Source organism: Triturus cristatus, chromosome 1_1, assembly GCF_964204655.1.
Source record: "Triturus cristatus chromosome 1_1, aTriCri1.1, whole genome shotgun sequence".
NCBI classification, from domain to species: domain Eukaryota; kingdom Metazoa; phylum Chordata; class Amphibia; order Caudata; family Salamandridae; genus Triturus; species Triturus cristatus.
In genome coordinates, this window is record NC_140579.1 from 1,206,262,897 (window position 1) to 1,206,277,016 (window position 14,120).

A 14,120-nucleotide genomic window follows, 5' to 3' on the forward strand; every position below is an offset into this window, starting at 1 on the left:
CCTGGATGTGATAAACTCTAATAACATCGACTTAGTTTGCACCTCAGTTCTCCCGCTCTTGTGGTCTGATCACTGTGCTATTCAATTTGAATTGAACAGTCACAGGGGCCACTTAGCCAGTATAAAGCCAACCCAGGAGATTGCATCTAGGGACTGGGGAAGATTGGACACTAAGAAACTTGAAAATTCTTTGCGGTGTTCAATGTGCTCTCTTCCGCTGGGAGTGGAAGAGGCCACAGTAGCCTACACTCAATGGCTAGGCACAAGTTGTAACCATCTAGCCCCTGAAAAAAAGTAGACTCCTAAACGGGCTCTACCCTCAGCACCCTGGTATTCTGGTGAACTGAGCGCTAAAAAACTGGCCTGTAAGCAGCTAGAGCAGGCTTGGCGTAGAAGGTACGCAGAGGCGGACAGGAAAAGGTATACACACTGCATTACCACTTATAAACAGCTTTTACTAGAAGCCAAAAAAAAGTTTTCACAACGCAAATAGCACTAGCTAAATCTAACTCAAAGGAACTTTTTTAAACTATTAAAAAAAATTGGCCACCCCGAATGCCCCTAAGAGCCAGGGCAATCCAGAATTTTGGGTTAAACTAGCCGACTTTTTAAAACAAAAAGTAGAAGTGATTTTCACCTCATTCACCCAAGCTAAAAAAAGGCACATGTGCGCTCACATATGAACAGACTGGACAGTTCTTGCCCTACACCGGTATTAGAACAATTCAAACCCCTAGGGATACCAGAAACGATTAAACTTCTGAATTCAATCCTCTCAGGAGCCCCTAACCATACATGCCCTGTGCGGGTTATTAAGCAAATTTCAGAAGTGATCAGAACTGCACTTACGCCCCTGCTGAATGCCAGCTTCAGTTCTGGCATATTTAAAACAAATATGGAAGAAGGCCTCTGTTCTTCCTCTGCTGGAGAATGGATTCTGGACCCAAAAGACGCTAACAACTACAGGCCGATCTCACGACTCCCATTCCCTGCCAAGATTTTGGAAAAGGCCATGAACACCCAACTCAGTGCGTTTCTTCAGTCTAACAACTCTCTTGACCCATCCCAATATGGGTTCAGAGCAGACCATAGCACGGAGTTGGCGCTACTGAAATCCACGGAGGAAATCAGAGAGGCCATAGACAAGGGAGGCAATGCCATACTGATCCTGCTGGATCTGTCTGCGGCCTTCGACACGGTCCCTCACGAAGTGTTGAGGGACTGGTTGTCAGATATTGGAGTCGAAGGCCGAGAATGGACAGTCCTGCAATCATTTCTCTCTGATAGGTCTTAAACTGTGGATCTGGACGGTAATATGTTCAAACCCTTCCTTGTGGGGTACCACAGGGCTCATCTCTTAGCCCGACGCGCTTTAATATCTATGTGGCACCCCTGGCAGGAGTTATTAGATCCATTGGCTTCCAACTCACCTCTTATGCTGAGGACACTCAAATAGTGTTGTCACTGACTGAGGGTGGGGAAAAGGAAACAGGGGCACGTTGCCATGACTGCATGTGTGTCATCTCAGACTGGATGGCCTCCAACTGTCTAAAATTAAACTCTAGCAAGACCGAGGTCAAAGTTTGGAAATAATCCCCGTGTGTGGACACCTGAATGGTGGCCGGAAGACCTTGGTTCTTGCCCCATACCCACAAGGAAAGCAAAAAACCTTGGGGTATTGGTGGACAATAAACTCACCATGGGTGACCAAATAAGTATGGTGATCTCGGCCTGCTTTCTGGTGCTAAGAATTATAAGGAAAATTAAGTTATTCCTGACCGAAAGCAGTCTCAAGACAGTGGTAACGGCCCTCATAATGTCGCGCTTGGACTACTGTAATGGCCTATATTTTAATGCCCAGAAGCAACACATCAATCGGCTCCAACTAGCCCAAAATGCAGCGGCCAGATTGTTGTCAGGAACCCCGAAATTTGTTTCCGTAAAAGAGGAGCTGAGGCAACTGCACTGGCTCCCGGTTAAACAAAGAACAAGCTTTAAGGCACTTTGTACCGTCTTCAAGGTCATTAACGGAACAGGACCCGAGTTCCTTAGGCGTAAATTCCAATGCTATGTCCAGGGAAGAATGTTACGATCTACTGGAGCTAAACAAGTTCAAGTTCCCGTATTTAAAAGAGTCACCTGGGGAGGCAGGAGTTTTATCACTTGTGCCTCCTGGGCATGGAATGAGCTTCCTTTTTATTTCAGGAATGCCCCGGATCTCCTTTCCTTCAGAAAGGTGCTGAAGACATGGCTCTTCTCCCAATAGCATACAATCTAGTTTTTCCTAGTAGCCAGTGCTTAGCGCCAGGACACCCCAGGGTAACCGTGCGCTCTATAAGTGCAATTAACATAACATAACCAGCTGGGCAATGCCCTCAACACCTCCAACCCTGCTACCACCACCACCCTCGAACAGAAAGTGAAAAATGACAACCTCTGGATCACTAATTGTGCAGACAATATCGTCCCTATCAAGAGCAACATCCAGAGAAAATCCTCCAAAAAGGCAAGCTGGTACACCCAAGAACTCAGAGAAGCGAAACTGGATAGTAAACAGTTGGAGAGGAGCTGGCACACCAGCAAAGACAACTAAGAAAGGGCAGCCTTCAAGACCTCCCTCAACCTCTACCACCTCCTGCTGAGGACAACAAAGAAGACGGCCCTTACGGCACACATGGAAACCAGCACCAACACCACCAAGGAACTTTTCATCATTAAGGCATTCACCAAGCCAGATGTCAGCGAAAACAACATCAAATCCTCACAGGAGCTGTGCAACAACCTCTCCCACTTCTTCCCCAACAAGATCACAACCATATACAGAAACGTCGAATACCCACACACACAGACTTCCTCAACATACGCCACCATCGTATCCAGCACGAACCACACACTGATCACCTGGAACATCCTCTCCACCCAGGACACCACTTCCTCCATGAAATCCATCCACTCTGGAGCTCTCACAGACCGATGTCCGCACTACATCTGCAACCTCAGAAGCCAAAGGATCGACCAGGAACTCACTACCCTACTCAACACTTCTATCACCAAAGCAACATTTCCTGATGCCTGAAAACATGTCGAAGTCAGACCACTACTCAAAAAAAAAAAAAAACGCAGACCCCAGCAATCTCTCAAACTACCGGAAAATCTCCCGCCCCCCATTCCCAGCGAAGATACTGGAAAAACACACCTGGAGCAGTACAGCTACTTAATGCCTCCCAGTATGGCTTCCGCAGCAATCCCAGCAACGAAACTGCCCTGATCGTTGCCATTGACGACATCCAAACCCTCCTTGACTGAGGAGAAACAGCAGCTTTGATCCTCTTCGACCTCTCGGCAGAATTGGATACCGTATCCCACCACACCCTGATTGAAACACTCCACCACATCGGCATCCAATGGGAGGCGCTCAGATGGATCACCTCCTTCCACACCAGAAGAACCCAGAGGTTTCACCTCCCACCTTTCGACTCAGGAATCCAAGCAGATTACCTGTGTAGTCCCTCAGGGCTCATGCTTCAGTCCCATGCTCTTTAATGCATATATGAACCCACTGTCCAACATCGTCAGATCCCACAGTCATAACGTAATTTCTTATGCAGACTACACCCAACTCATCCTTTCACTCACCGACGATCCCTCCAACACCAGAACCAAATTCCACAGATGCATGACAAATGTCGACTGGATGAAGTACTGCTCTTTGGCAAAAGCAGCTACACATGGAATGACTCCTGATGGTCATCAGACCAAGGGCCTGCACCCACTTCCTGAGACCACCATGTGGAATCATCATTGACAACAAGCTCCCAATGAAATCACAGATCATTGCTGTCTCACCTGCCTGCTTCCTCACTCTGCGAGTGGCTACTCCTACATACGAGACACACCATGACAAAGGCCCTTATCAACAGTCGACTGGACTACTGCAACGCCCTCTACGTAGGAATCGCCGTACACCTCCTTTTTTTTTTTGAAAACTTTCTTTATTGGCATTTATAGATAGTAAAACACACGGGCACAGGCGATATCGGCATTATCACATAGGTTTACATTTCAAGTGCACCCGTGCACAGTCCATACAATCGTGCAGCCTTCTGGCCCCTCAAGCCGTTCGTCGCTGTCCTGAGTGGGGCTGCAGATGTGTGCCCGGGCCAGCCTCTGGGTGCACCCTACTGGAGCGCGCCATAATCGCCTTGCCGCAGGGGTGCCATGCAGTAGGACTACCCCCCCTGTGAGGGGTGTCGCAGGGGCTATGGAAGTGCAGCCATTAAGTAACCATGAACTAACTGGGGGCGGAGAAACCGGGGAAAGGGAGGGTGCACTGTGTCGCCTTTCGGGAGTACTGGGAGCTGCGCGCTCATACGCTGGACCATCGTGTGGGAAAGGACCGGGGTAGTCGCGCACGCGGAGGTGAGGAGGGGGGGCAGGGGGGGCGGGAGCATCCAAAATGGCCTATGAGGGCTCTGGTCGTGGGGCCCGGGGGGACAACCTCTGCGAGACCCCAGGAGCCCGGCCTGCCTGCGCACTACCCGGGATGGACTCCGGCGTTGCGGGTGCCCCCAGAGGGTCTATCAGTCTCGGGTGCGCCGCGGCCTCTGTCTCCTGCGTGAATGTGTGCATTAACATGGCCCAGGGCATTGAGATCGGGTGTTTGCGCATCCCACGGGCTTCCTCCGTTCTGAGTGTGGTTTCCTCCGCTCTACCCCACTTCCTGACAGCCCCCACCCATGCCGCTAGAGGGGGCCCTCCCGGCGCCTTCCAATGCATGGCAATGCATCGTTTAGCGAGGATCAAGATGAGGAAGGCAAACCTCCTCTCCACTTTCTGCTGCTTATGCCGGTCATGAATTCCCAGCGCGCACGCCTCCCATGTGTCCATGTCCCGGAATCCTGTGACCGTTTTTAGGGTAGCGTGAATCGTGTGCCAGTAACTGTAGAGTGTTGGACAGTCCCAGAACATGTGCCTGAACGAAGCAGCAGGCTCCAGGCATCTAGGGCATCCAAATACCCCGTCGGGGAAATATTTCTGCAACTTTTCTGGGGTTAGATACGCCCTATGCAGGATATGTAGCTGGATGTTCTTAAACCGGTAGTTACGGGACACTTTCTTGGTATACTCCAAAGCCCTTGTCCACTCCCTATCGTGCAGAGGCCTTTGAAAGTCATCTTCCCAGTGTTCTCTAAGGGTCGCCAACGTAGGGCTCCGCAGGGCCCTCACCGCTTTATATATCCAAGTGACTAGATGGCGGCCGGGCCCCATCTGCAGCATCGCATGGATGACCGGTTGTGTAGGGGGCTCCACTTCAACCCCTCCCCACTGCCTCCGGCAATCCAATAGAAGCTGCCTATGTCGCAGGAATTGGCCCCCAGGGAGCTCGAAGTCCTCGACCAGTGCCTCGAAGGGCTGCAGGCCCTCCCCAGAGAACAACATCCCCACCTCTGTGATCGTGTAATCCGTCCACACTCACATCATTTGCTCCGTGTAGTACGCCCGACCCCTAGGTAGCCCCACCAACGGTAACAGCGGGGAGTACAGGGGAATACCCCGGCTGAGTCGATGAACAAGCGCCAAGCAGGCACGCGCCGTCATGACTTGGAGGGGCCGGGATGCCGGGGGCGCTGCACCCGGCAGCAACATACGGTGGACCGCTGGGGTCGGGATCCGCCCCGTCTCCGTGCACAACTCCTCTTGTGCCCTGCCTGCCGTCCAACGCGACACCCATTGTAGTTGGGCAGCGAGGAAATACGCCTCGAATGAGGGAGCCGCCAACCCGCCCTGATCAAGGGGTAGCTGTAGTTTTGCCAGGGCTATCCGCCGGCGGCCGTTTCCCCAGATAAGGGTCCCGAGCAGGGTATCCAATTCCCGGAACAGGGATCTCGGGGGTACCACTGGGAGATTGGAGAAGAGATAGAGCAGGCGCGGCACCAAAATCATCTTCGCAACGGCTATCTTTCCCGGAACAGCCAAGTGGAGATCCTTCCAGAAATGGACTAAGGACCGAATACTACCCATCAGCGTGCGGTAATTCCCCTCATAGATATCTTGCGGCGTATGATATAGTTTAACGCCGAGATATCGAACCGCCTGGGGGCTCCACGAGACTGCTATGCCTCAGATTCGTATCGGACTCTGGGGCACGGTGGGTGTCAAGGGATAAACAGTGGACTTGGCCCAATTCACCCTAAGGCCCGTCGCCTCTGCGAAATCGTGCAGGATGCTTGATATTGGGGTCAGGTCGGTCGTGATGTCCCGGACGTATACGAGTACGTCGTCGGCATACAGTGATACTGCGTGGGTATAATTGCCGATCGGGATGCCCCACTCCTCGCTCGCCCCTCGCAGCATGGCCGCCAGCGGCTCCATTGCTAACGCGAATAGGAGGGGGGAGAGGGGGCACCCCTGTCGAGTACCGCGCCGGATCGGGAAGGAGTCCGAGATGAGAGGGCCTATACGCACTCTGGAACTGGGCGAGGTGTAGCTGAGCCGTGTGTAGGCCAGCAGTTGGGGTCCGACGCCCACTCGGAGCAAGACCTGAAACAGGTAAGCCCAAGAGAGCGTGTCGAACGCTTTTTCGAGGTCCAGCACCAGACACGCTGCCCGAGGGAACCGCTCCCGCACCTGGTCCTGCACGTGGAACAGCCGTCGGATGTTCGAAGATGTGTGCCTGCCAGGCACAAATCCATTCTGATCGGGGTGGACAAGCCGCGGGAGGATCGTGGCATACCTGTCCGCCAGGGCCTTCCCGCAGATTTTATAATCCGCCGACAATAGGGTTATGGGTCGGTAAGAGCCTAGCTGCTGCGGGTCGCTATCTGGTTTGAGGAGGGATACTATGACGGACTCGCGCATGGAGTGTGGCAGGACTCCCACGTCCAGAGCCGCTTGGAACTGCAATTCCAGCTGGGGGACCAGCTGGGACGCAAACGTCTGATAAAATTCCAGGGGGAAGCCATCCAGACCCGGGGCCTTGTGGGTGGCTAGCGCCTTCATGGCGCCCCGAATCTCTGCCGCTTTGAGAGGGCGGTCGAGGTCCAGCCGCGTATCCCTGTCTATGCGGGGAAGCTGAATACGATCCAGGAAGGCCGCCGGGGCGGCATCCGACCCCGAGGGGCGGCGGCTAGCGTACAGGCGCATGTAGTGCTCCTGGAAGGCCTTGAGTATCTGCCCCTGCGAATACACCAGGGTGCCCTGGACGTCCCGGATGGCCGCGATGGTCGGGAGGCATGAATCCCGCTTTATGAGCCACGCCAGCAGAGCGCCCGCCCGCTCGCCCTCCGTATGGGCCCTAACCGCGTACGCCGCGAAGTTAAACCGACGCATGCTTGCCAGCGCTGTGGCGTATGCGGTCTCAGCATTAGCCAACACAGCCGGCGCGGCCCTCGCAGGGTCCGTCTCCTTGGTGAGTGCGGCCAGCGCCCCCTCCGTCCGCTGTATGTCCCCCTCCAGAACCCGCCGGACCCCTGCAATATGACGAATACAATTGCCACGCATTACCACCTTAAAAGCATCCCATTCTGAAGCTCGGGTGTTGGCAGTGCCAGTATTTTCCCTAAAATAGTGACTGATGTGGTCCGCTAAGGTTTGCCGGAAGACCGGGTCCTCGAGACTGTCCCTGGGAAGGCGCCAGGCAGGGACGGGGGGGTGCGGCGGGCGCCATTGCAGTGTGATCGTGTGGGCGTCATGGTCGGAGATAGTTCTGCCCAGGTAATCCGCGTCCAGAACAGCAGGGAGGATGGTGGGAGAACCAAGGAAACAATCCAGGCGCACTCTAAGGTCATGCGGCCTGGAGTGGAACGAGTAAAGTTTAGCGGTGGGGTTCCGAAGCCGCCAAGCATCCGCCAGGGACCAATGACGCATCCATGTGGTAAACCGTTTCGCCTGCGTTACAACGGGGGAAGAGGGGAGGGGCGGATGAGATCTGTCCAGGTTCACGTCTTGTACGCAATTATAATCGCCCCCCAGGAGCCATGGTGCCTGCGTGTATGCGCTTAAGGGATGGGAGAGCGCGTCCCAGAATTTGGATTGGTCGACATTTGGCCCATAGATACTGCCCAGCAAGATCGTCTGGCCGTCTAACCGGCCAAGCAACAATACATAACGACCCTCCGGATCTATTACGTGTGACAATTCCTGGAAGGGGACTCCCGGGCGCACCCATATGAGGGCACCACGCGCGAATGCAGAGTAAGTCGTGGCATAAAGGGTCCCCCGCCTGCGCAGCTTTGTCACCTCCCCCGCCGCTAGGTGTGTCTCTTGCAGGAGTGCAATCTGTGCCTGGTGACGTTTGAGGTATGCGTAGACGGAGTACCGCTTGCGCGCTGTGTGCATGCCGCGCACGTTTAGTGTAAGGAATGTTATTCTACCAGCTTGCGCCATCAGGACATGTGCCTAGCGTGCGTCTCAGGACTGGTCCCCCGGGACCCCCAAGGGCCCCCCCAGTGCCAATCCCTCCATCCCACCCCCACGGATCCAGCGCAGCAGCATGACCTTTCATCGGCGCGCGGGCAGGGACACAGTGCAGAAGGGGTGTGTGTAAGGGGAAAGGGAAACAAGGGTGAGGCGAACATAACATGCCCCAACACACGGGACCTATCGTCAAGCGCGACACGTCCAAACTAACTCCCATGTTGCAGGGGAGCATGAACCTATTAGGAAAGGGGGGGGTCGGCTGGCGTCCGTCCTGAGCTCTACAAGCGGGCTATGCGCAGGATCTATGGCTAGCCAGTGGGGGAAAAAGTGGGCACTTCAGGGGGGGAGAGAGTGCCCCGGGCAGCAGGGATAACGCCAGAGGCGCCGGGCTTGCAATTGCATGGGGCGGGGAGCATCACCTCGGGCCGCAGACGTGCGGCCCTCCGCACGGAGCCAGTCATATCAGGTCGTCCGCCGTCCGCGGGGTGACTGAGGGCAGGGCTCCCGAGTCCACCCCGGACTGTGTCGCCTCACTGTCCTCCTCTTCTTCTGACGTGAAAACGTGAGGAGCCCGCTCCAAGTCCGTTGCCGGGGAGGCCGGGCAGAGGCCCGCCGCCGCTTTGAGGGCCTGGCGCCGTTCCTGGACGATCTGCTCCAAGTCCGGTGACCCCAGAGTGCGTGCCGGCCCCCCGGGGGTACCAGGGCGGTGTCTCTTCCGTGAGCGCTGCCTCCTGCGTCCTCCCGCAGCTGCTCGTTGTTCGACAGGGCGCCCAGCCCTCTGGGCCCCGGTACAGTTCTGGTCTGCCCAGTCGTGCGCCTCCTCCGGCGCCGTGAAGAAGTGTGTGACACCGCCGTGGATAATCTTCAGACGGGCCGGGAAGAGGAGAGAGTACTGTACGTTTTCAGCTCGAAGGCGCCGTTTCACCTCCAGAAAGGATGCGCGTTGGCGTTGAACCGCCCGGGAGTAGTCGGGAAAGATCATGACGGTTTTATTCTCGATGCGTAGTGGGCCCGCCTGTCTGGCCGCTCGTAGTACCGCATCTCGGTCCCTGAAATGGAGGAACTTGGCCAGCATCGGGCGAGGTGGGGCCCCCGGCCGCGGCCGACGAGCTGGCATGCGATGCGCCCGCTCAACCGAGAAGTAGGCCGTGCGGTCGTCATCAGGGGTGAACGATTTCGTCCAGGTCTCGATGTACTCCACCGCATCGGCCCGTTCGATTCCTTCCGGCAGCCCAAGGACTCGGATGTTGCAGCGCCGAGACCGCCCCTCCAAGTCATCAACGCGTTCTTCCATGGTGGACATGCGACTCATCAAAGCTTGCATCGAGTCCCGGTGTGTGTCCACCATAGGTTGGATGTAAGCGACTGCTTTGGCGTTGTCTGCAACCCTATCGGCTAGCTTCCGGTGGTCATCTCGGAGGAGACTGACGTCCGTGGTTAAGGTGCCCAATTGATGCTCCAATGAGAGTCGTGACTGTTCAATCGCCACCAGGACCTGATCCAGCTTGATCGACAAAGAGGGCTCTCCGCTTGATCCAGCCGCTGCCGGGGCCCCTCCACGTGCGCCAGCCTGGACCCCCGACGCCGTCCCCGGGGCCGACTGCCCTGTCCTGGACTTGCCCATGGCGCCCACCCGGAGGGCCGCTGCAGGTGCAGGCCGATTGCAGTGTCCGAGCGAGATGTGGCCGCGGCCGGTACCGGACCCCCCGGCACTCCGCTTCTGCCTACCTCCAACTGTTAGTACCTTCGGGCCGTGTCACTCGTGGGGCAAGCGGGGCCACGGAGGGCAGATCAATCGCCCGGGCGGTGGAGGCCCCCTTCCACGGCGTCGCAACCAGTCCCTTGTCTCCTGCGGCCAGTGCTCTGCGCCGCGTGTCCCCGGGCCAAATGTCGCCGCCGGGTCAGTGGGGCCCGGCAGTCCAGGCCCCTCTCGGTATCTCCGCCGCCGTCAGGGCGGGATCCGGGCAGCACCCTCGGGCCTCAGCAGATGGCGTGCACCTCCCTCGCCGATCTGCCTTCCAAGTCAGTAGGCCGGGGCGCCACTGGCCGCCATCTTAAGGCCAGGCAGGCACCACCGCAATCAGCACCCGAGGCCTCCCCGCATGGGTATCACCCCCCCCCCGGGGGGGGGGGGGGGGAGCGCCGCCGACACACCGGACTGCCGCCGCGCGGGCCCACCTGAATCCCAGTCTCTCAGGCTCCGCAGCACGGCCGTCACCCGGTCCCTCTCTGGTCTCCACTCCGCCGCACTGGGTGACAGCGAAGGTAGTCCTCGTTGGTCGGCGTCTTCAATCTCCACACCCCCCGGGGATCACTCCTCTCAGCAGCGCCGTCCGCGCTCCGCGTCGCCAGCAATGTCTGCCACTCGGGGGGAGGGGGGGGGGGGGGGGGACCCACGGGCAGCCCACCAGCACCTCCGCAGCTCCGGAGCCCGAAGTTCTCTGCAGCCCCGCCTCCGCTCCCGGCACTCTGCTCCCGTGATATGCAGCCGGGGAGCGGGATCGGTCAACGCCAATGCCCTGACCGCCGATCGTCAGTGACCGCGGCAGCACCAGGCGGGCGCCATTTTGTGGCCGGCGCCTCCGCACCCGGCCAGCTCCCGCATCAAGGGTCCGGCGCCCGGGAGCCGCTCCGCTACCGGGTCTGCAGCGCTGGGTTCCCCGCCCCTCCGGACAGCCTCAGGAAGTCATGTGGCGCCCCCAGGCTTGCTGAGAACGGGCGAGGGTAAAGCCCGATCCCGGAGCTCTAGCAGGACGCGTCCGTCGTGGCGGCCATCTTGGCCACGCCCCAGGAATCGCCGTACACCTCCTACAGAGACTTAAGATCATACAGAACGCAGTAGCCAGAATCATACTTGGCCTTCCCCGATGAACCCACATCACACCCCACCTCAGGCAACACCACTGGCTCCCCGTACAGAAGAGATACCTATTTAAGCTGCTGACTCACGCACACAAGACTCTACACAACCAAGGACCTGCAAACATTAACCACTGCCTAAATTGTCAACTGTCGGGAAGACTACGCACCGCCTCCCTTTCTCACCATATCTACCGAAGCAGAAGTGGAGGACGCTCCTTCTCCCACATCGCAGCAAAGACCTGGTACAGCATCCCAACGCACCTCCGGACCACCACCTCACTTTTGGAATTCCAAAAGGCCCTCAAGGCCTGGCTGTTCGAATAAGCCTCTGGGACTGCAAGCACCTGGGAACTCTATTGGTTGATGAGCCCCGCTTTATAAATACTGATTGACTAGAAGGGTTCAGGGCCACCTCTAAGGTACCCTCTGGGCGCTTAGAATATAAATCCATCAATGGAATCAGTATGCGGTTATTAATAGGAGGAGTTGGATACCAAATTCCATATGTAGCTGGACTGTTCTCATTGGGCGCAGGGTCAAGACTCATTTGCATATGGCTGGGTCCAAACTGGAATGGCTTGGTGAGCAAAAAAACCTATAGGCTTAGATCTCTGTACTGGGGTGAATGTATGACATTGTTCTGTCCATCAATTGTTCTTTTTACATTTGTAGCAGTGAAGCCATTATGTAGCTGGGCAACTCATTTTGATCAGTGCTCAGTATATACCTTAAGATGGCATCCGTGTTCACTTGCAATATCTAGTAATGGAAGTAGACATCACAGGGGCATTCCTGTTCATGCAGATATGTCCTCACATAAAATAAAATGCACCAATGTCTTGGGGCTCGAAGGCCTGCTGTAGGGGTGGCTTATTTATATCAAATGAAGGGATTTTGGCATGGCACACAGGAGTCTGCACTGTTGTGTTTTCACTCATGGTTTGCACCATGTCTTGCAGCCTTGAATGGCACTGTGTGGAATTTGTGTATGGATCCCTTAGGGTGGCATAAGATATGCTGCAGCCCTGAGGGACCCTTTTTAGTACCCATGTCCTAAGTACGAGGGGTACCATTTACTAGGTGTTGCTGAAGTTCTTTGCTAATTCGGTTACAACTAGACATCACAGTGTTTTAAGTAAAGAGCACTGACACGGAGGTTTGGTTAGAAGGCTTCAGTGCACTGTCAGAGTTAAAAAACTAAATCTAGTGGCTAAATGGGGGCAAACCGTAGGGGGATACTGCAACAAAATACCCAGTTTCCTACACTATTTAAATGTACTGTGGAGTTCTGTACAGGCAGCTAATGTTGTACTGGCGCAGAGCTAGGTATGTTGGCCTGTAGTGGCTGATGCACAGTGTTTGGCAAACGTAGTTTGGCAAACTTAGGAGAACTGTAGTCTCAGTCACTCTAGTTTGCTGGTTCCAAATGAAAGAGTGAAAGAAGGGAGGAGAATCTGTACTTGCAATGTCGGCCGTCCACCAAATTCCACTAGCTGCTGTAAAAAAAAAAATATTCAAACTCGGTCACAGGATGCCTACTGCATAGGAGAGCGTAGGATGGCAGATTTCAAACTTCAAGTTAAAAAGAACACACCAGCCTCCCTTCAAACAACAACTCCTTAGTAAATGCAGTAGCTCCCAGGGGCAATATTGAAGTAACAGGCTTACATCTAGGTTAACTACTTTATAATGAATGGTAAAGTTAGGCTAACAATTTACCTCTGGAAAGCCCTTCTGTTTCTTTCTCCGAGCAGATTTCAGCAAAAACTTTGGAGTAGTCGCTGCGGCAGGTACCAAGCAGTGTGCGTAGAATGGAGGAGAAGCCAGTTTCATATAATCTGAGCTCTCCTTCCTGACACTCCTCTGCAAATAGCTGGAAAGGAACAAAAATGGTTTAATGAATGTGGAAAACAATGTCGAAAATGATTTTCTCAGCAGTGCAGAGTAAGCATTAGAAAGGGTGCAATCCGGAAAAAGAACAATAAACAGGAAAAAAAACGTATGCAATGAGGAAAAGAGTAGAAAAGCACGGAAGGAGAGGATGGTGGGAAAAAAAAGTATTAGTAACAGGGTGGTGTTCCAAAGAGGTGTTTCAAGTGATGTTAAAAGGACAAAGGCGTTAATGCTTCAGTTGGCTTGGACCATCGAGGTAGAAACTGCCCCATTGATAGTTACCTAATACATTTTTATATTGTACATGGTACCCCCAACAGCATCGTCCTGTTAGCAGATGCCATGGAGTAGTTATGAAGGTGCAGAGACGTCATTTACAAGTCATACAGAAAGGATTATATTACTTATCCTGTAAGCATCTGTTCTTGGCATGTAGGGCTGTAGATTCACATGCCTTGTATACTCCTACCATCTAGTTTTGAATCCAGATGTTTGCAAGTTGTTTTTCTTCAAAGAAGTCTTTTACAGTCACGAGGTAAGGTAACTCCTCCTTTTGGTGATAGTGCGCAAGGGCATCGACTCGACTGTTAGACTGTTTTGAACGCAAGAGGGTGAGAATGGAGGAAGTGTAGTGTAGAGATGTCCATGCGTATGTAACATGAATAATAAGAACTGCAACAACCACAGGTGTTCGGGGAGGAGGGAGGGTGCATGTGAATCTACAGCTATACATGAAAAGAACAGAGGCTTATAGGGTAACATAATCCGTCCGAGGCATGTGTGCTGTAGATACACAAGCTTTGCATAAACTGTAAAGCAGTATTCTCCCAAAGCGGTGGCTAACCAGTGGGTTTTGCAGTTGTTTGAAAAAGTGTTTTAAGCACTGCTTGTCCGACATTAGCTTGTTGACGTGCTAATACATTCACACAATAATGTTGGTAATTGTG

General features: G+C 54.5%; 1 protein-coding gene across 11 annotated transcripts in view; it reads right to left on the minus strand.

The window, feature by feature from the left end:
• The window catches only part of LPCAT4 (lysophosphatidylcholine acyltransferase 4), a 1,035,593-nt gene that overhangs the window by 91,015 nt on the left and 930,458 nt on the right, over positions 1-14,120 (minus strand). For all 11 annotated transcript variants that reach the window (XM_085651786.1, XM_085651792.1, XM_085651797.1 and 8 more), the window contains exon 13: positions 13,000-13,153. In XM_085651786.1, coding sequence (XP_085507912.1) covers positions 13,000-13,153 — 154 coding nt within the window. The remainder of the gene's footprint in view (positions 1-12,999; positions 13,154-14,120) is intronic.